General features: G+C 33.9%; 1 protein-coding gene across 7 annotated transcripts in view; it reads left to right on the plus strand.

The window, feature by feature from the left end:
- SERCA (ATPase sarcoplasmic/endoplasmic reticulum Ca2+ transporting SERCA) overlaps positions 1–24,184 on the plus strand; it is a 53,706-nt gene that overhangs the window by 387 nt on the left and 29,135 nt on the right. For 5 of the 7 annotated variants that reach the window (XR_012465500.1, XM_023166167.2, XM_023166159.2 and 2 more), the window contains exons 2-3: positions 1,023–1,159; positions 21,630–21,647. Coding sequence is in view for 6 of the 7 variants with exons in the window: in XM_023166167.2 (XP_023021935.1) it covers positions 1,042–1,159; positions 21,630–21,647 (136 nt within the window). In the remaining variant the exon portion in view is untranslated. Of the gene's footprint in view, positions 1–222; positions 758–1,022; positions 1,160–21,629; positions 21,648–24,184 lie in introns of those variants that run through there. The other 2 variants (XM_023166154.2, XM_023166138.2) reach the window with 2 other exon arrangements.

Below are 24,184 nucleotides of genomic sequence, written 5' to 3' on the forward strand. Positions count from 1 at the left end.
AGTTATATATTTTGCGGTTATCCGCTCGTCAGACTTGCCAGAATAATTATGAAGACGAAATACGTGTGCTAAAATCGTCGCTGGCCGGTTGGCAGCCAGCCCAGTACCGGGCCATTCCTTGAGGCAGTTCTAAAATAAAACAACTTTGTACTAATGACGCATTCTAAAATAATATCCCGATTTATTTCTAATAATTATTATCATTGTAACCGCTGGGCTATTTAAAAGTTTGCGCGGCCACGGTCACGTGATAGCTCGCTAGACGGACTCACCAATGCGGTACGTCCACATGCCACATGCGTACAGAACTACTCTGGAACTATTTTCTGAATTTAGTTCCTGAACGAGACAGATAGTTTGAGGTTTGTGATTTCGTTGTTTCTTTCAAACCGAACTTTAGTTTGTAATTTAAATTCGAATTCATTTTCAAATTTGTTTGACGAAGCGATATCAAAGAGCGCATGTCAAGTCATACACGGAAATAATTTAGATAACGTGGCGCTAGTTCTAAGTTTCGACAGGAACTACGAATCGTCCGGGGCAAAGAAAGAACAGGACAGCGAATTGTGTTCCTATATCTGCCAATTTCTAATGTTCTCAGTCCAGTTATTGTAAAAATGAATATTTTGCGTGGCTTAACAGTTCGCGAGAAGATAGGGTATTAGGAAAATCCCAGTGACGTGCTGTGACTGTGCAATTCACGATTTTTTTTAGGTTATAATCCTTCAGTAATCTTTACACGTTTCTCTAGTAAAGGGTGAGTGCAAATTTGAAACGTTCTATTACGTCGATAGTCAGTGCAGTGGTTTGTTATATTTTTTAGGTGTTTCTTTGTAGGTTGACATACATTTTGCACATTTTTGCTCACCATACTAGTTCAGTTTATGATTTCGAATGATCAATGAATCAAGCGATCCTCAAAATTTTCTTGTTATTCAAAGTCACTTTTTGACAAGCGGACAAATGTTTCATTTCTGAAAATAAGTTCCAAATTTTTGTTCTTATTATTGTTTCCATTTCAGAAAGTGACACTCGGGCACCATGGAGGACGGTCACATTAAAACGGTAGATGAAGTTTTGAAATACTTTGACGCTGATCCAGAACGAGGGCTTACCTTGGATCAGGTCAAAAAGAATCAAGCAAAATATGGACCTAATGGTGAGTACTAATTACGTGATTACTAGTTTCACATGAATGAATCAACAAGCAGTTCTTAGAAAGTAAATTAACTATACTTAATTAATGATTGGGTTTTTTGTCTTGATATATATTTGATGGATAACCTTAAAATAAATACTTTGCTAATTGAATAGAATTGGCTGATACTTTATGAAAACTCATTAATACAGTATATTGTATGATTTTCACTATAAAATTAGTTTATGGTGAAAATCATACAATAAACTGTACTTATTAACGGTTTAAAATACTTTGCAATGTCTTTAGTTGCACATCAAATCTCGACTAGAGGAGCTATGAAGGATAGATAATTATAATTTTTTTTCTGTAAATTGAAACATAACACTCAAGTTGTGAATTAGTACATACCATTAGTTACTTTCAAAGCTTAAAATTCACAAAATCATAGAGTAGACACTCCAGTAGTAGAAATAAAAAATATAATGTGTGCTTATGTTTGGCAAAATCATTTTACACAATATCTTTTCTTACTAAATGGGACATTATGAAAAATGTAATGTTAGCTAGAAATATTAAAATAAAACAAACTTGTGAATGAAAATAGTGAACTATGATACACATTCTTTATAGATGTGTAGATCTAAGAGTTTCTATATAGAAAGGAGTATATTTTTAGGAGAGATTAATTTTTGGGAAAGAAAAGTTTTGGCTTTCTACTTCTCAATCTCTATACAAAAAAATGTAGGAATATTCCGCTCTTTTCAAAGATATTATTTCGAAATTATTTGCCTTCCTTCTTTCTTTGAAAGATTCCCAGTTTCTTTTTTTTGTATAAAGATGGAGAAGAAAACAGCTAAAACCTTTCTTTTTCAGAAGTTTCTATATATAATTGAAGTTCATTGAAGCCATCAATTTCCAATCAAGAAAATGAATTGAAAGAGTCTTTAGTCACCCTTTATTAGGTATATTAAAAATATATTTCTATATGAGATGGAAATACACAGAATATATTATATAACATAGAGAACTGTGAACTTTGTGAAACACTTTGTTCAATACATTTTTGTTACATATTTTAACAGTTTGAGTTGAATAATTGAATACTGAGCCTGAAGGAACACTATTTTCAATTTACAGAAAGTTTATTCAAGAAAGTTTGTTTTGCTTGAAAACCGATTCTTAATCTTTTGAATACTTCATTAGCCATTTGAAATAGTCTTCTCTCCAAAACCGCTCCCAAACACAATGTTTTTTCATTATCTACTGCATTTCCAGAAGAATTTATTATGAACTCCATTAGTGAATCCGTCCCGAAGGACCAAAATACACTACCCTGTACCTAACTTCGACTATTTTGAATAGCAAAAATGTTCATCCTAATGTTATCTAAACAAAAAGTTAAAGCCAGGTACTTGGTAACTTCAAGAAAGTTTATACCTGAACAAAATACCACACAAAATATTTTCCTAACAGAATGGTTTATGTTGAAGCCTCGGAATGATTTGTTTGTTTGTGCAAAACGATAATAAAATCTACATTATCAAAGATGTGGTTATTACCCTATTTATTAACACAGTTTTCAGTATATTTTCATACTGCTCACAGACAAACAAAAATAAACCATGTTTTCTTTGCTTTTCAAACACAGCTATGATTTTTTATTTCGATGAAGTGCGATCTTATTTAGTGGGAAGTTTGTCTTCAACTACACCTCTTTTACAAGAAATATAATACCTGCTAATGGGACAAAGGTAACCTTGGCTTTTCCATCGCGGGTGTGCGAAATTCTTTGACGTCATCACAGTTTTCTTACGTGGCAAAGCGATTATATGCAGAAATTTAATGACGTCGTAAGATGTCTCACATTATAACCTATAATTGTGTTCTGAAAATCATTTGCTAGGAATTCAGTAGGGGAGCTTGCGAGAAACAAACATACTTAGTCTATTTATCACCCTTCAATGATTAATTTGATTATCGTCATTTGATGTGTGGACAACTAGTTTTGTGTGTTTGAGAAAATTTTCAAATTGATTTTCAACAAGGAGACCGAAAAAACAAAATATATTTATTTCTTACCTGCATTAGAAAATGAATACAAATTGTTTGACTTTTGTATTCCACAGTTATTATGTCCACGAACCGTCACAGTGAGATTGGGATAAACCATATAAAAAGCGCACGTATAATGAATAAAAAGATTTTGTTGCCACCCCGTTCATTATGATTCATCATTGGAAAACTTATTTATGGAGGATGCTTTTTTTAACTAAAAAAAACTCACACTCACTTAACCATCGAATAAAATGAAACTTCAAAATGAAAATTAACATTCACCACTTATTAATAATGAAGTTTTATTCCGTTATTATTGTTGAGGCCATATATATGGAACGTGGAGTTTGAAATATCGTTGAAGGTATATTTTAATGAGTTTAGAAAAATCATGAACGCTTCGTTGTTCAAATCTGGGGATATCCGCAGAAATATCACATAATGACACACAAAAACGACCATATCATTGATCCCTGCGGAACTGCTCGATCAGTCAACTCTAAACTGTTAGATTGACGCAGTACTTGGCCAGCAAAAACGTTTGTCAGTAGTAAAAATATGCTCTCCGACAATTCTGAATACCAACGCAGTGTAGGCACTTAACATTGGTGGCCATGGAATTTATTTGTTTGCCAGCATTGATCCAGAGTCAAGCAGGCCGCCAACTTGTATCGGTTATCTTTTATCGTCGAGTTTGTTTGGCTAGAAGTAGCTAGCAATCAGTAGTTGAATTGAAAGTTCGCTTATCTTTCATTTTTCAACTATTTGATACGAACGCTTCAGTCGATTCTACAGTGGATTTCGATGTAGATGTTTTACTGAAATTTGAGACATAATTTGGAGCAACCACGAAAATTCTTGCCGCGAGAGGGCGCTAAGGGGCGTAAGGTCAATTCTCGTGGTTCTTTCGATATTTATATGCTGATTCAATAAATTTACTTCGATAATGCGATGAGGAGCTGAGAACTCTTGAAGGAGGGAGGTTTAGGACCAGCGATATTAGGGCGTCTGGTATCAAACGGTAATGTGACAAGTACTACAGCTTAGTCAGAGCTAATTAACTATGTTTCCTAACAGGTGTTACCATTTTTGAATTCTACGAGAACTAAAAATGAAAAATGTGTGAATGGAAGGTTAAAAATGAATCAAATACCAGGTACGAAAGATACCGATGAGCTAGATAAAAAAGGAAATATTGAAAGAAGGTGAAAAAATTAATAATTCTTATGTGAAGAATGAAAATTATGATGAACTAATGAAGTTGAATGATGAAACCAGATACAAAAAAAGAAAATAAGGATAAATATTTCATATCAAACTTCGGTTGATGAGTAACTAGTTTATCTTCGTTTTTATTGTTCACATATTGTTCACCTGAACATATTATTTGATCTATTTTATTATTCCCTTTCATTTCAGGCCCGATTCGTTCTCTTCACAAATTAGTGTTTCTATTTTTTTCTAAATTTCATACTCATTGTTCATTTTTTGTCTAAACTTTTAAATTTTGTTCTTATTTTCAACTCATCAAATTCTTCATATCTTGTTAATATAACTTTTTGTTGATTTTTTTTTCTCATATAGACTCTCTTACCAACTCTTGATCATTCGGAGTAAGCCATTTGACAAGGATATGTTTATAATTTGCAAATTTTCGATAGGAACACCTAATTCATATGTTGAAAGTCATTCATAGATCAAAATATTTAAAGACGATTTTTGATCTTATTTTCATTTTCGATTCTAAAAACATGTTTCCAAGAATGAAACTATAACGAAGTGAGTCTACATAGGATATGAATATTATAAAAATTCTTTGATATCCATTTGAATTGACTCCAGCCTGAAAAATATCGTTTACACGTTAACACCTTTTACTATATTTGGTGTGATTTTACTACATGCGCGTTTAAATAATCCAAATCAGAACGAGAAGTTACTTGTGTACGGCTCTCCAGCTTCCTGAAATAACGTTTCTTGCAAGGGGTCGTCGATTACTGGAAATTGCTGGAATTGCTGTACCGAACCAGAAAACTGTACACACTTCAGCAACTTTTGATGCTTTATAAACCTCTTTGGGGTTATTGTTCTCATGTATGGAGGGAGATCCGCCCCTAACCATACCTTGAAGCTGTCTTGATAGTCTAGAACATCGAAAAAAACGATTCAAATCCAACGTAAATCGCTACTTTCGCACAGGCATCGCTCTTAGAACGCCATAAGGATTTTCCTGGGGTGCTTGTGTTTTGTCTTTAAAAAAACTTCCGAAGAAAAAATCGAGTTGGAAAATAATTCATCACAATATTCAGTGACAATTTTTGAATCTGATTCTTTCAGTTTTCTATTGTATGTCTACACTGTCTACACCATACATAGACACCCCATATTTTCAAAAACGAGTTTCGTGAATGCAGTGTTGATTTTCTGCTGGGAATGAAATGGCGCTATTTGGAAAATTTCAAGACATATAAAATACTAGTACTATGTTACTGTAACGCTGCTGTTTCAATGTTTAGAACAGTGCTTTTAAAAAATTGTTCTACGGCACCATCTGGTGGCGAGTTACAGAAAAATTGATAGCCTATAAACCTTCTCTATGAAAAATTACTTAAAAAGGAACTATTTGCCAACGTCGACCCCAAAAATCGAACGTAATTCTGAAACTAATATCAGATATTTTTTTTAAATCGAGTCTGTAACAATCTACAGAGTATTCCATTAGTATTATGGTATTCGCGTAGTTTTTCATCAGATAACATTAACCGTGCTTCCTACACTCTGTTCTTTTCGTTTCTCATTTCCTTACTTCAAAATCTCCAGTTCCATCGATTTTTCTGTCTTCTGGCTCAGTTTCTTTCTGAATTCCTGTGTTGCATACCTTTTTATTCAAAAACTACAATGCTCATGTTCATTTTATTCATTCGCAATTTCAAAACCATCCATGACGTCGATTCAAACGTTGTGATCCTCGAACGAAGATTATGATCTATAATTATTATTATCGAAATCATCCCTTATTGCAATCATTAAATTTTCATGACCAGTGTTTATCTTTTGTCTAAATCGATATTCAATAACCATTACTAGTGTATGTAAGATAACCTCGAAACACAAATACTCTTTCTAATTTGTGTATCCTTATAATTATCGTCTATGAACTATACAAACAAGTACTGTGGTCTTATCGATGTTCTGTTCTACTCCCCCCTCTTATCGTGAAATAAATTAGAATGTCATGACCAATAATTAGTCCGAATAGCTTTCAATGTTTGAAATTTCCATTTACTCAACGAATCATACATGTGATTTCCTAGTACGGAGAACCCCGGTTATCCGAGGTAATGGGAGGGGAACCCATCTCGGTTAAATGAAAACTTATTTCATTTATTTTCCCCAATAAAACATTATTTATGTTCCTATATATGTGGAATGTAGATAAGTACATTACAAAACAGTAAAATAACTATCTATATCGCTGCAATGTTCCGCCATCTATTAAGAAGTAGTAGATCAGCGGTGTTGCTTCTGGTTGCTGCTCAATATAAATTGAAGCCTTTTCTAAAGCAGCAGAACCTTCTTGGCGGGATATCTTAGGTGCAGGCTCTTCATCTACCACTTCGTCATCGTCATCGACTTCTCCGATTTCCTGCAAGGCATCCGTTATTTCTTCGATAGGTACTTGTCTTGTCATATTTTAGCAACCCTCGTATTACTTCAAACAAACTTTTTTCTCATTCCTATTTTTGAAAAGTGGAATCCCAAGCTTGACTCACCCAGTATATAACATCGGTTAATCCGGAGCTTGGTTAAACGTGACTCGGATAAACGGGGTTCTACTGTATTTACAAATAATGTAATTTTCATGTCGAAAGTCGACAAAATTCTTTTGTCCGAATCAGTCATTCAGAAAGTCCGTAGAATACCGAAAAAAATAATTCTTTTAATATATATAAAAAAATTGTGTAAAATATGTTTTTCCGTTAGCCAGCTGTCGCAATCCAACGAACAACCCTCAGAAATCGAAACTTTTGCTAAATAAAGATTACCGAGGCCTTATCTTTTAACGTGTGCTTCCTGACACGGGTTGGACGATAGCTAGTGAAAATCGATTGTTCAGCCTGGGGCTTGAACCACCGACCAACACGGTCTTTCAAGCCTCAGATTCGATTGGAAATAAAAGCGCCAGAAATCTATTCCGGCATATGAGTTTTTGCGGTAACAACAATTTCTGTTTGTTTAGAAGTTCATGTTGATAAAATTAAAATGAGTAGCTAAAAATATCGATTTTATTAGGCAATAAAACTTGAAGCGAAATTACAATAAAATAAAAAAAAAGGAATAAATTAAAAATCGAACAATTAAAAATGAAATTGAAAAAGTTACTTCACGACGTTTTGTTTGTTAGTATCCACAATCGCCTTCAGGTGATGGTTGGACTATTCCCCCGAGAGATGACTATGTGTTACACATTTTTTTTGAAACATATGATGTGAACACAATGATTATAGCGATTTTGGAGTCGTTTGAAAACGCTAGATGGCCAGTTGTAGATGAAGAAGCAATGGACAAAAACTTTGACAACTTTGACATCTTTCAAAATTTTGAAAATGAAACGAAACGAAAAATAAACTGCAATATTTGTTAGATTTTTCCAGTTCGGAAGACGGGGGTAGATTTCAGTCTCCGAAACGTTAAGATAAGCGTCTGAATTATTTATTAGCTCCCTTTTTTTTGTATGCAAAATTATTGATTGATACTGATACTTAAATAGAACATTTTCCTTTGTGAAATGAACTTTCAGTTTATGGAGTAATTTACCGGGTTGAACATCCCAGTAATTAGAATATGTTTCATCTTTTGCTCGCTATTTAATTTTTTTGAAGGTGACTTCTCTTCGGTCCAACTTTTTATGACGTCACCATTCTTACAGGGGGTCCTTTTGTCCGTTCACAACAAAGTAGTTTCATGATATTTGAATGAATTCGTGAAAGTTTTCACCTACAGATATAAAACCCGTAAACTAAACCAGGTAGAAAGAGTGCTTGTCACCCTAGGCCAATGTCAGAAAGGGTGTACTTCTTAGTGTACAGTCCCGCGAAAAATTTTATTTGAACATTCGGAACACTTGTATATTATTCTCGAAGCAGTTATTTCTTCGGAACAGTGTTGGAAGATTGAAAGTAGCGATTTTGGTCACAATTTCCGTTGACAAAACTATGTTGAAGCTGTCTTCATTCCTTTTGATAATTGCCAATAATTACGAGCCTGATTAACAAAAAATTATAACACTAATTTTCAAAATTTGTCGAAGCTCTTATTTGACTTGTCGAAGGAGACATGTATAAATTTCGCAATTGAAGTGGGTTCAGCGGTTTGCCAAACAAATTTGGAACGGAAATGAGGTCTGCATTAATTTAATAGGTGAACTTTGAGATCATACTTCAGAGTATGTTATCTGGCATAACTTGCGCTTTTTTGATAGACGTACGTGTAAAATTAGAAGTTTATTGCGTGAATGCCACGTGAAGTTTCAAATGGATGATGTAGTATTTTCGGAAGTTTTGAATTACAACGAGAATTTCGTAGTACTACGATCACATACAATTCAACTATTCTCTGATGAACTGATTTTCACTGTGGAAATAGGCTAATTTGATATAATAATAAAGTTATATTTTTGAATGTAGCAACTAGGAAAATATGTGAATAAATATAGTTTTTTGTGTTGGGTTGAAAAGCTAAAAAAGGTTCAATGATTCTCTGTTGATTTTGTGCACCTGCTGTTTTATGGAGCTTCTTTTGAATCTAACTGTGCTAAAAACAGACTTCTTTAGTATTTTTCAGCTGAATATTCATGTTGAAAACTTTTATTATAGTAAAAACATGAAAAAAAATATAAATGTTCAATTTTTCAAGTTGTATCTATTATGTTAATGACGTGTATTTTATATAGTTTTTGTTTGATGCAAACTGTTGAATGACATGATAAAACGATAAATTCCATGCACCTGCAACTGACATCCTGAAAGTTGACATGAACAACTTTTAGATAGTACCACCAACTATTGGATGGAATATTAAAAAAACGTCATCAATGCAAAATAACGTGGATTCTGTCAACTTGACTTTAAATCGGCCCAAACATAAAAAAAGTAAGTTTTCATTTTTCACGGAAACATTTAACCTTGTTTCTTCTTCTTTTTGTTTTTTTTTTGGCTCTGTTTCGTACATCAATTTGCCAGTCGTCGGTGATCTGAACCATCACCCTTCCCTCCTAATCTTGTTTTGGACGCATTGACGATTATTCTTTAATCTTGGTTAGGAGTACTCGTTCATTAACAAAAACAATGTAGAAATATTTTCGTTGCTTTAGAGATTACTCGATGTTTCCTTTGTTTCGCTTCTAGTTTAATTCGGATTTGGAGCGTACAATGAAATCGATATATACTTTGCCGAGAAATATTGATTTCACTTCATTGATTTATTTGTGACTTTATCCTACTAGTGTAAGTTTTCAAACTTTGCTATATGGTGTAGATTTCCTTCATGCAACATATGGTTTTACTTTTCAATGCTAGAGAATTGCCTTCTGAAATTAGACGAGTATTATTGATTTGCGATGAATCACAATCATTTATAGTTAGAAACATGATTCACCACATCCTTCATGCGTATCCAGTATCAGTTAGCCATGCTTTGAAACAAAAGAAGAAATTTGAGAGAGAGCAATACAGTTGAACGAAGTAATAAGTGCAACAAAAGATTATACATGCGTCATCAATTTGTATATCCGAAATGGGCTAAGTAATGAAAGAGAAGCGAATTGGCTACTATGTCAAACAATCCAAACTTACTGTACTAACACGATGTTCACTACACGAGTTCCTCGATGTTAATGAGCACTCGTCCCATTCCGCCGACTGATTTACCGTGCATCCAATATCAAGAGGCACAGCTGGATTTGCCAAACTTTGTATCACATAACTTTTCATATCGAATTTTGTTTTCACTGTTCAACTTACTTTTTTGAACTATCAAACTATTACGTGCAGATACTGGAAATCGGAACAAATCGGTCAGAGAAGTCAGAGACTTTGATCCAATTGAAGTGCTGGGTACCCTGAGGTATAGACGAAGTAACCTGTATTGTGAATAGTTAAAGATATCGGCATCTCAAAGACCAAAAAAATAAACAATACAGAGAAATAATGCAGCTGTCAACTAGTCCACGTGGACTGAAGAATTGGCGCTCCCTATTGGATAATTTTTACTGAGTTTTATGATTGGCTGAAGAGTCATAAAATTGAATTCGAAGTCATGTTACGGTGACGAATAGATGAGATGTGGGGATGAGTATCGCCGTTGTGTCGTCAATGTTCAGTTCATGAACTGATCGCGATATGAGTGTTGAATTTCGATATTGGTGCAGTTATAATTACTTGAAATTTTTGTTATCTGTTTAAAATGTGGCGACTTTGGACAAGTACTAATAGTAATAACGAGTGTGATAACAACGCAGACTTTTTCTTGTGTAATGATTCCAATAGTAATGGTGAACAATGCGAAAAAGAGATGCCGATGAATAAGATTCGGATGTATTTGAATATCGAAACAGAGAGAGTATGTTTCAATGTATATAAGAATTTACATTTCAAGTTTGGTTTCAAGGGAAACAAACTATTACAAGCAACATCAGATTTGACCGAAATTCCTTTCTCAACTGTACGTAAAATAGTCGAAAACAAACCTTATGAACGCAAGACGCGATGTGATACGAGATTACCAAAACCTTTAGATGTTTATCTAATAAAATCATGGAAAAAACAATATACGATTGTTACAAAAGCAATGAGATTCCTGCAACTGAAATCATAACGAAAAAATTGAATACCTCCGGCCATAATGTGAGCTGCTATGACAAAATTCTTGGATAAAGAAACTAGGATTTGAATTTAAAATAATAAACAAACGTCAATCAGTTACGAAAGCAGAAGAATAGTGGAATTGCGTAACAAATACTTGGAACAAATAACTAAATATAGACAAGAACAACGGCAAATTTTCTATTTGGACGAAACTTGGTATGACACTTGCGACACAGTTACGAAATTTTGACTGATGGTTCGAGAATGTGTACGCCTAACATGCCTGCAAACAAAGAATCGCGACTAATCATTGTGCATTACGGAGGAAGTAAAGGATGGGTTTCGAATTATTTGAAATTATGTGGAAGGAAAGTTGAGGACTGCAATGTTGACTATCATAAGAACATGGAAACTAATATTTTTGAGGAATGATTGAAAACACATTGATCCCGAATTTGGATGCGAGTAGTTTAATATTTCTTGACAAGGCTTCCTATCATTAGCGACAGCTCATCAAAGAACCGAATAAAAATCTGTAAGATGAAATACAAAGTTTTTCAATAGATAACAATTTGTATTTTGAAGATTACTATACCAAAAATCAATTACTTGATTACTTAAAACATTTGAAAAAGTGTATGCCCTTGAGAGTATTGCTGAAAAGTATGAACACACCATACTGAGACTTCCCCCCTCTTTTTGTGTGTCAATCCCATAGAGTTGATTTGGGGAAAATTGAAACAAAGCATCAGGCGTAAAAATAATTTCCCAAAATTTGATAAGAAGGTAATATAGAGCTAGTTAAAGAAGAAGTATCTAATATTACCGAAGAAGACTGGCATCTATATAAACTTCAAATTTGTGATTCTTATATAATCAGAAATGATTATTGAATAACAAAATTAGTTAGCTCCCTAACTATATTATTGAAGGAGAACTGTTGGAAGGTAGGTTGCACTATATCGTTTACTTGAACTATACTTTGATTTTATTTTTCGTTTTTAACTCGTAGAAGAAAAGGATGCTGTGGGAAAGCGTGACTTTTATTGTGTATTTTATTGATGACGCTTGTGTAATCTTTTGTTAGTCCAACTGTACTACATATGTGGCAAGTAATGCACCGAAAAAATTTGACGCAAAAAATTGCCTATACATGAGAGGCATTATTATAATATCTAATGAGTCACCAGAAATCTTCTTGAATTCTAAAAACGAATTCTGTCCTATTCCGCAAGCCAAAATAGACTCGTTCTTTCAATCGTGTTGCACTTCCTGCATGTTTTCAAACAAACAATTTTATGCGTTTATTTGTTTTATTTGGCAGTGGTACATATGAATCACTTTCTGCAAGTTGTTTTTCAGAAAACTATTCGCTTCATCATTTTACACGCCCCAGTTAATAGCTGCGAGAATCTGAAATGCGGTCACACGGTCGTTGTAATAGTTGGGAGTTCTTCAAGGTTCGCCCATGGGGCCATTTCTTAACCATGTATGGCGACTGACGTTATCAAAATGTGGTAGTGAAAAAATATATTCAATTTGAGAAACATGGCAATGATACATTTTGTTTTATTACTGCCAACTGCAAAAATTACATTGAAGTGTAATAACAGTAAGAAAAGAAATAATTGATGGAATAGTACCCACAGTAAAGTTGTAGTGAAAAAATAAGAAATAATTGTAGTAAAATCTGAAATTTGCTAGCTATTCAACATGAACATTTTTAGAGAATTTTGGAATCTCGAACATAATACTAGATGTTTTTTGAATTAAATTTTTTGTTAGTGAATTATATATACATTCCATCATGTGAAATACGTCGCCTTTCAAAGTTTGTTTTGATTTCTTCTAAACATAATAATTGGTCTGCCTGTTTTGGTAATTATGGCAAAGGGTCATGATTTTGAATTACAGGTTAGATTCCTTTTTATTTTTGTCATAACTGATAATAAAACAGGATTCGTAATTTTACACAGTGATTTACGATTCGAGCCAAGTGGTGTTAACAATAGTTTATAAGTTACAAACAGTTTAGTTTAAAGAAAAAAGACGGGTCCGTTTTTTTCGCGAATATATCAAAATTATTCCAAAAATTCAAAATTTTAAGAAAGACGAGCTTGAAGAGCAGAAAATTCCCTAAAATAATTGTTACTTACCCCATTAAATACCCACTTGGTGGATAGTAGAATAAACAAAATTCTTCGACAGAAAAAAAACTATCGCGTTTTTTCTTTTTGTTGTTCTTTTATTGAATAACGTTTTTTTCCCAAATTGAAGGTTTATATAAAAATCTTAGTGAGTTTATAAATGGGAGCCAAAAATTGAAAGAATTCGACTTTAAAGTTATTCACGGACAAACATATTGAAAACTCAAAAACGTAAGGCATTAAACTTTTTTTTTTCAAATATTTCGAATGGTTTGATAAAAAAGCTAAATGTATTTTTTCAATTTTCATTGATAAAGAATTGGAAAGAAATGAGGTAATTGAATTTTTTGGGAAATCCTATTAGCAAATGCAAGTAATGATTTTTAAGAAAAATAATGTTTCCAAATTTTTTTTATCCATTAGCTATTCATTTTTGCCAGTAAATATTAATATAAAAGAATAATTTTTTGAAGAAATCATTATTGCCACTGCTCTTTTAAATACCGAAAATATTTTTTTTCTGAATTCTTTATCTGTTTCTTTGATGAAAAATTTATTATAGACGCATAAATTGTTGCAATTTATTTTTTTTGACTAGTATTCTTATACTTTCATATAAGTGTAGGTACATTTGGTTTTAAAATTTACCCAGACCAGCCAAATGAAAACTATTATCTGCTCGCGTATGTATTCGTAGGCTTTTGTTGTAATCGTATGCAATAAACTATAACAATGATATCGCTTTTGGCGTTTGACTATTCAATGTTCGAAGCAACGTTGCCAAACTTACAGACTTTGTGTACATAAAAACTGTATAAATGTCAATATCTTGTGAAAGTCCAAGGTGAAATATATTATCTATTACGGGATTCGACAAAAATATGAAATCATACACATTTTGATAAGGTATTTCGAAACACCAGTTTTATAAACAATTTTTGGTTCTTGAACAGGTTTCAGAATGTTGACGAACTCTTTTTAAATGTCTGTTTTGAAGATTGTTATTCGTCTTTCATTCAGTAACACAATTTCTTAAATTCGTGTAGATTGGAAGTATGATTTCTCGAGAAATGCCATTGTCTTATTCCTAGTGTATTTTAGCGTCATGAAAGTACACTGAGAAAAATGTTACTCGATTTTATTTCCCTGCTGAACTTTTTATGTACAAGTGTATAGTGGCAAGGACATAAAATGATATAAGAATATCGTTAAATTTATAAAAACCCTGCCGAAATCACAATTGAAGAGCCCAAAATCTGGGCCGGTTGAAGGGAACCTGAACAACGTTGCGTCTGCTACTGCGGCATACATCTTCAGCGATATGTGCGTTGACTCCGACGAAGATTATATCTCGAAGTCTCAGCATTTGCATTTTTTATCATTCATCTTCGTTATTTTGTCATACTTTTGATCGTTTAAATATTATTTTTTTCACATTTCAATAGTTCTTTTTTGACTAGCTCATTGGAATATTCTGGTCCTGTTACTTTTATCATTATTTACCTTCAATTTTTCATTTTTAGTTCTCATTGATTTCACCTATCACCTTCACAAACATTTCTGTTAGTAGACATAAGAAATCTCTGACTCAGCTCCATTACTTGTCACATCAATATCTTTCTCCCTAGTATCGCTGGTTTCAAAGCTCCCTTATTGAAAATATTTCCTGACTTCTCGTTGCATGATTCAAATAAATTCGTTATATTCTTATGTAAATAACGAAAGAACCACGAGAACTAACCTCACGCCCTTCAGCGCCCTCTACCGGAAAGCATTTTCGTGGTTGCCCTCATTGTTCTATATATGTTCCGAGACATTCTGTGACATATGACATTTTGTGCACCTAACCTATTTTCTTCTATATAAATAAGTAACAAAACAACTGTTGTTTATGTGGCTTGTGGAGATGGTATTGAACTATAATTTATATTTTGCCTTAATTTGACACTATTGACATGATTCTTCTTCTAGCATACTACTAACCTGTACTCCGATCTAACATTCTTGGCGCTGTTGCCAATATGTGAATTAAAGACAAATCCCTTTAAAAATTAAAACCCAACATTTGAAACATCAATTTGAATACTTTTCGAAGTGAATTTGAAAACTCATGAATTGAACTCAACTTCATTTTGTTCAAACTTGCATTTGCTGTAATAACCCAAATTGAGGAACATTCTCCATTGTCTATCTCTGATACCGTGCCATACTAAACATACAATTACGATTTAACATTACGATTTTAGTGTATCCTGAAATTCATAGTACCTACCTTGACCACCAGAAAGCGTTGGCAGTACGATGTCAGTATTTAATGTGGTTACCAACATAATTGGCTAGCAGGGGGAGTCGGAATGTCAGCGACTGCCATCGCTCTCTGGTGGTCAACGTAGGTACTTTAAATTCCAGGATACCCTAAAATCGTACTTATGAACTTCTATGGGTTTTGAATTCTTTGGTAGTACTGTGTAACACAGTGATTTCTAGTTGATCTGGCAACACCGACATCGTGCAGAGTATCATGCTTACATTCCAAGGATGCAGAAACCAAAGAAAGGGTAACGTCACCTTTTTGTTTCTGACGTCTGAACTGACGTCACTCTACAACCTTCGGAATGTTTCTCTAGCAGCCGATGATTAACAAAGCGATGGTTCACGCCGATGGAGCGGTTTATGTGGTCGAAGATATTGACCACATGGCTCGGGGGGAGCCATGTGGGAGAAAATGTTCTGCTTATCAACGTGGCCTATTCGTGATTGAGACTCAAGTCTTTACAGTAAACTGTCATATCAGGAGGAACCAGATTATTGAAGCTGTAATAATAATAATCCAGTTTATTCACCCCCACTAATCCCTCAAAGTTGTATAGTGGAAAAATAATTGGGGCAGGGTCGTCTTTAAAAGTAGAGAGCCCATGTATTATACTGACATTTTCTTGGGGTTATTAATACAAATATACTTGTTGAAATTGTTTTCCATGTTTTAAAGCACTGTTTTCTCAGCGTGATTTTCACCATGTTCAGTTTCGATAAGGGGACGTTTTTCTCTGTAATGTGCTAAAATTCTACATGAAAATATTCTACGACTTCACTCAACCTTTAGTTTGAGAATAGTTTATAGTATACACATGGATATTCTGTCTCTGTTTATTAATCATGAAAATTGTTACGTTTTCCCCGTGACTTTGACAATAATTGACTACATTCTACAATTCAACTTAACTTTATTTCGATGCTACACCGACAATACAACACAAACACTTCAACTGACACTTCAAATGTTTATCGCCTTTACAAGTAGACTTCGTCGATCTGCGTAGAGATAGTTTTTATATATGGCAATGAAAATCTCTTGAAGCCGAAGTCGCTAGAAGTCTCTCGAAGCCATGCGACATCTAGAACAATCGCGAAGCGCAAGTCGAGTTGAGCGCGATCTTGACCAAGTCACAATCGATTTACGGTGACCAGCGGCGGCCGTAGTTTTTTTTCACGGGATAATTTACAACAATATATCAAGATATAGTGACTGGACTGATGTGCATCCGCCGCCGATGTCCTGGAATCCAAATGGAATGACAAAACAAGTGTGCTGTCGTCAGTCGTTGATATACCTACAATAGCAAGAGGGTTGGAGACAATATAGATCCCTGGGGAATACCAGCGTTGATGCAAATAGTTGCTTATATATGTGCACGACCACGGTGCACAGAACCACCTAATTTATTGACGAACTGAAACGACAGAGATGGATTGACTTTTTGCTAATTATCAAGATACTCAGGATCATCAACTCCATTCGGAACCAGTTCGTGAGCAGTTCATGGAACAAAATCCAAAAGCATGTGACGAAGACACATTGAAGGACCTGTGCAAACTAGTACAGAGAATACTTTAGATTGATGTGTGGCTATTGTGGCATCAAGAAGTCTGGTGGCATGTATAGGCCTCAACAGTTTCAAACGATTATTATTTGATTGTCAATGCATATGGGTTTGACTGAATATTTCGAATTCAAAGATGAATAATGGGACTTTTAGGTGAGTCCAAAACGTGATTCACTCATGATTACCTCAGCGTTGTTTCGATCTGCCATCCGTCCTGTGGTAATTGGTATTTTTTTGAGCGCTTGAAGGATATGCCAGGTTTTCCAAATTCGTTACATTTCTTTTAAAAAATGTATTATCAGTGACATTGAAGTAGACCAAAAAAGCTGAAATCAATTCATTTTGGTTCAGTATACGTTTGATGATGATGTGGTCAAGGTCTTGAATCTAAGGATATATATTCTTTAACAGTACACTTTTTCCAGGACTGATCTTCTAAGCGCTGTAGTTTCTGTTTTCAAAATAACTTTTTATCATTCTGATATGCTCCTATGAGGGTTTGAACTGCAGTAAAAAGAAGTAGACATCCACAGAACAAATATACGAGTTTTTGAAATTAGTTTTTGTGTTAATTAACCATTATTATAATTGCTACCCACTCATGGATGGTGTTTCCTTAGGAGTAAATTTACATGCTTACGTTTAGTCTTTCTTGTTGAGTTGTGGACAGTTGAGACTAACAATGCATATGTAGTTCAGTCTAGAACCACTGATGAAGTCTGTAGCAGGTAGAAACAGTACACTTTGGTGTTGAATGATGAATAGTTCTTTGCTCAAATTTGAATGGAAAAAATTTAGTGAGCCCAATGAAATGAGTTATTCCCAGAATCTAAGAACTGTCGATTACTAACTTTATTTAACTGATTTCTAAATAATATCATAAGAAAAAATTGTCTTCCTTAGAAATATTGATAGTGATTTCTTCTATTTCTAAATATTTATGATTCAGTTCAAAAAGTTTCATTTATAATTTTTTTCAGTGTAGTAATGAAGAAACTAGATTAACCATGAAATATCACTTTGTGATACTAATAGTATTACTCAAAATATTTCGTAAATTGCTCGAGAGATTGTGATGAAAACCAATATTGGGCAAGTTGTAAGATTAATAAATATCCGTATTACAGAACACTGAGCACATAGACTCGTTTAGTATCAATAATGTATAAGTATTGCTCAATATGTTTTGGAGAATCGACTATATCTTGCACCTTATGATTCATTCTTGGCAATTTGAAAGAGATCCACAATATTCAAAAAAAACTTCTGTAATACTTTGTTTATAAAGAGGATTGCATAAAAATTATAAACAGCTTTGTCTGCCAAGTTTTCTAAAATAGTCTGCGGTGAATTATGAGATAACGGTCTTTTATGTTTTTCAGTCAGTTTTTGGGTAGTAAATTCGGAAAGTTATTATTAGAAATGATCGCTGTAACGGTAAATGTTTTCAATACGAAAAGGTGATATTTAGCGCTAGTCATATTGGCGTGTCCTGAAAAATGTTAATCGCTAACTTATTTTAATGAGCAACGGTTTTGCGATAAGATTGTATTGACTTTTTCAACCTTTCGCGTTTGATAGGTTCATGTAAGTTTCCGCTTTCAATCGAGATAAAATATACGGGGTGGTCCAAGAAAACGAACTCAATTCTGATATTTACACGCATCTATTTCTTATTGATTTGTTATTTCATTTTAGCAGTGAAATGAAACAGATATGTTATTTCATTAAGAATAAAAACACCGATTTTAATTACTCTTTATGTTTATTCTCGCCACGTCAGTTGTAAAATTCAATAGGAAAACTTTGTAAAGGAGAACAATCATTAGTTGTGAAAATCATTTTAAGTCTTCTGCAGAAATATCATTTATGAATGAAAAAAATAAAAATAACCTCCAATCAAAGGCCTACAAAAATTGAGATCAAGTTTTTTACTCTGAAATTTTGTGTGAAACTGCATATTTTGGAGAGTAGTATTGAAAATTCTGAAAACTCAAGTATTTCGTCCACCCTTTTTTTTCATCTTTTGTAGTGTGATGATTTTCTCCACAAAAAAAACTTTTGGTCAATATTTCAGTGTTCCAGAAAGCTTTGGCTTTCCTTTTTTTATCTACATGTTATTACAGCTCAGTATTGCAAAATAAATCATATCATTTATTCCAAATTGATTCGGAATATAATAACTTATATTATCTCAAATGTGATCATTTTACACAAATCAAGTTACAATTTAAATTTTTCTCATCATTGGAATTCACAGAGACATTTCTCTAGGCCAGGGATCCCCAAACTTGGAAGCCTTCGGGCCATAATGATTTTTTCAGTTTGTTCCAAGGGCCAATTTCTGCCCTTAACTATAAGTTTACAGATCTCAATTAACCGATGAGCATCTTGAATCTCTTTTGATAATTGGTACAAGTAAAATTGATCCACAACTACAAAGTATTGTCGGTGGAAAATCACAATTACATAAATCTCATTACTGTTTTTGTTTTACTGTGATTCATTTCAATTATATGATATATTCAACTTAAGTTTTCTTTGTCATCATTTATGTCGTTAAGTTTTACCTTGCAAGTAAATAAAACCGGGTAATTATCATTCTGTGTTTTCTTCTTCAACTTATCACAGCAATAGTAACAACAATTAGGTAATCATTGGCTGTCGCGGGCCAGATTGATGACAGTAAATCATTGGCTGTCGCGGGCCGGATTGATGACACTGACGGGCCATAGTTTGGAGACCCCTGCCATTGACTTAGGTTTTTTTGATGACTTGGCCAAACAGATTTGACAAATTTCCATTGCATTTCAATGTTTGCAAATATGCATTTCAATGTAGAATTTTGGTAGATTGAAAAATATATCTGTGAGCAATACAGGTTATAACCGAATTAGAAACCTGTCTTGATGATCTTATTCAGATTCGAAAAATGTATAGTATTTACATATTGAGTTTGTATCAGTTGATTTTCTGTGGGTTCATTGCGTAATTCGTTCAGGATTGTTTTTTTTTTTCATTTTACAACTTGAGGATTTTTTTCAGTTATCTTTGCTTGCAACAATGAGATTTTCATTTTCCGTGAATCAATTATTGCTCGATTTCATTTTTTATTGCTTTCATTATCTCTTGGTTATACTTTTCATATGATTTCATTACTTGAGAAATCACTTGATTGATCTATTCGATCACGATATTCTATTCTTAATAAAATCTGCATTCGTTTCCAGTTTTACACCAATTCAAAATTGGCACGTTGATGCTGCATGTGTATGTATATTTCAACATTCAACAATTGATTTGTGGGGTTAGCCATGTTACCTTTGAAGAATCTTCAACTTTAATTCGAATGATTCATTTATTTATCCTGGCTTGGAACATTTCGCATAAATAAACAGTGAGAAACCTGTTAAACTTCTCTCTGACTAATAAAATCCGCAGATAAATGCGAAATAAATTGTGATATGTATATTTACTCTCGAGTCTGGTTTTCTTCAACTTTTTGAATACAATTTAACAGTAGAAACCGTAAATTTTATTGTATTGTTTTATTTCAGAAGTGTGAAATAGAGCGAACATTAGCAAAATGAATAAATTTGGGGGTACATGATAATGATTACCTCGTTGATTACCACACTTGCAGACCGGTTTCGGGCTGTTTGGCCACTCGTCAGGTAGTGTATATCATCAACATAAAGTCGATGATTTCCGATAATTGAAAATCGAATTCAGTCAGAGTATCATTCCTCGAACTAAGCTGAAGACTACAACAAACAACAGGTTTGTCGTCGCCCCATCTGCCTGTGAACGGGGTAACCAACTGCATATCCGAAATTTGCCCAATTCCTCGTATAAGTATGCCCACTGACTATACGTGAAAGATTTCTTTTCTTTCCAACGAAAATATGAGTTCAGTCATTTACGATACTCTGTTCTAATTTTCGAACATCTTACTTTTGAATAAATGTACTTTGCTAAAATTTCTCGTTATTTAGGTAATAAAATTCCTTCAATTTGAGAATTGATCTTGTTTTCATATTGTTGCATTCGGCAGTAAATAACCTTTTTGAATACCACGCTCCGATGGTATTGCAAAATAACAAAGTTCGTTAAAAAATGGAAATCCATTTATCAAATTTTGAGGTTTTTGGGTATCACTAATGACTATATTTCACCCAATTTGAAAACCCGCTAAACAAAATTGTTCAGAACAATAAATATGTATTGCTTTGAAAACTCAATCATACCGTGCGTTTGACATGTCATAAGTAGGAATTGAAGAGTCTCGAAAACAATATCGTTAGTTACCAAAGATTACTTACAACTACCAAACATATCCCGGAAAGTAGCTTATGCATAATCTTCATATAAAACTATGTATTTCTCAAACTCTAACTTCAATGGTATTCATAAATTTATTTAACGTATATATTGTTGCAACTGCTTGTTGGTTATATTCATTTTCAATCGATTTGAATCTCTGATTTGTATGCCGTAATTGTTTTCCTAACTAATTAATTGTTTCGTTCTGTTTCAGAACTTCCAGCGGAAGAAGGTAAGTGTTCCAGTTCTACCAAGTGGATTCGCTTCATTTGAACTTGAGGCAGAAGCTTTTTGGCATTTGACTTAGTGACAAGGATCTTTCAGTTCAAAAAATCAATTGAACAACAAAATAGCTGAATATATTCACGAGGGAAATATCATAGTTCTCTTCTTATGATTTTGTAGAGTTTCCAGTCTATCAATTTTTTCTTTCAGGAATATAAACTCCTGCCAGTAAGAAAAAATAGCTTATGCATTTTTTCATTATCTTCAAAAATTGCTGCTGGAAAATAATTCCATGAAAATCAAAAAATAAATAAACAAGTACTATTCTGATCACTCCTATATTGATTTCAATTTAAGAGCCACCGGTAGACAGCTGTTTCAGCCTGTTAGGCGTCGTCAGTACCGAACAGGCGGTACTTGATTGAAGACAAAATGTGAATAACCAAGAAAACTTCTTGATAAAAATAACTGTGTGAACACAAGCGAGACATAAGTGGAACCACCTATTGGTGTGACATCCCAGTCAACTTGCCAAGTTGTTATGTCAGTGTTGGTGGTTTGATCAATCGACCGACAACTGCGGTAGCAGTAAGACTATTCACAAATCTTATCATACAAATTCATGACATTTAAACTGAAAAATCGGCAAACAATCAAATGAAATTGGTTTTATTTATCCTAGTTGGAACTTCAGCAGTATTTCAGCAAAGTCTTCAAGGAATATCTAGTTTAGGAAAAAGCTAAGGAATCGTATTCACTTAGCAAAGAACATTGGGGATATATTTTCATTAGTGTATCAGACCTAGCTAAGCACAGGTAGCAACACATATGCTTACATTTATTTTTATGTCATAGTTTCATATCAGCTTGTCCGTGAAGAAGGCTAACGTTTTTATCTGAAGGGTTTTACAGAGAGCCTTCCAGAAACTTTTGGAATATCCATGAATATTCCAGAATAGTCTGGAACGTTTCAGATTTGTGTAGAAGGATTAGGAAAGTTTCCGTTTTTACCTGAAGGGTGTGCCTAGAAGATGCAGGGGTTGGAAGTTTGGTCTTCTAGAAATTTCCATAACAGTCCAGAACATTCGGGAACGTTCAAGAGCGTTTCATAACATTACAGAAAATTTCGGAACATTCTGGAATGTTCGGGAATAGTCTGGAGCGTTTCAGGTCATTGTAGAATGATCAAGAGAGTTATATGGTGTGGTAGCTCCAAAGAGAAAGTTTCCGTTTTTCCTTGATAGTGTGCATGATCAAGAGAGTTATATGGTGTGGTAGCTCCAAGGAGAAAGTTTCCGTTTTTCCGTGATACTGTGCTTTTAGAGATATAGGAGCTGGAAACATTCTGTGATCTGTGGAATGTTCGTAAATAGTTTGGAACGCTCGGCAACATTCCCTAATATTGTAGAATGTTGTGTATCATTTTGGACTAATCGAAAAACCCTTTTCGTATGGATGGAGCTACTCATTGGTATGGGTTTACATAGCGGTGAGCTTTGAATTCATCCAAACAATAGTATATTCACAACTATCAATCATTCATGAGCTAGGCAAGTATCCACCTGCCTGAAGACAACACAAACCAAAAATGCGACCTTAACCTTCAAAATAATTTTCTACGTAAAATATAATCAATGCAGTTGCAACCTTTCCTTATCACATCTGTTGCATTGGTTTGTTAGGGCTTGAATTTATTTTCTCTAGTGATAGTTTTGATTTTGCGATTGCTTTTGATATATTTATATGAATTGTATGGCGTGAAAGGCAGTTTCAATGTAAATGAAATGCTTGAGGTAGCTAAAGTATCAATTTGAAAAGAAATAATATCGTATCCGTCTAAATAGTTTTTCAATTATCACATTATATGTGACCATTATTTTCAACGTTGGAATATTTAGTAAGCTATCCTCAAAATATGGACATATGCTACTGCGGATTTTTAGAACTGTGAATGAAGAACATTACGTAGAAAATTGCTTTGTTATATTTCCAAGGGAGTACGCAGGGTAGTACCAGCGTCCCGACTTCTCACAAATAACATAGTCATATTTCAACCACATCACACAAAACTACACACATCGGAAAAGTCTAGGGATATTTTTATAACCTACTAAATATCATAAAAATAAATGCATGAGGTCGTTTAATTTCGATTAAATTGGTACACTCGACCACTCTGTAGATTTCTATGGGTTGAACAAAGCCTGCAAAAACGGTAACTAATCTTTTATCAAGTTTTTTACAAACTGTAGGTTTTCGGCTAAAATGAATAATCTGAAAGTGTCGAGTTTGTACATTCTATGCAGTTCTTGCTCAGCAATTAAACTGGAAATATTGTGCTTTAACATGGAACGCCATCACTTACCATTGGCTGAGATGAATAGAGCTGTAGGGCTTCTTCAAGGTGGCATGCGACAAAATGATGTAGCTCTTCGTTTGGGGGTCTCCCAAAGTGTTATCAGTCGATTGTGGCGGCGTTTCCGTAAAACTGGCAGTCCAGTCGAACAACATCCAGGGCGAGGACGCGCTACAACTGCAGTTCAA

The sequence above is a fragment of the Leptinotarsa decemlineata genome, unplaced genomic scaffold, assembly GCF_025532065.1.
Source record: "Leptinotarsa decemlineata unplaced genomic scaffold, Ldec_3_MD MMD2_tig00001064_RagTag_RagTag, whole genome shotgun sequence".
Lineage (NCBI taxonomy): Eukaryota > Metazoa > Arthropoda > Insecta > Coleoptera > Chrysomelidae > Leptinotarsa > Leptinotarsa decemlineata.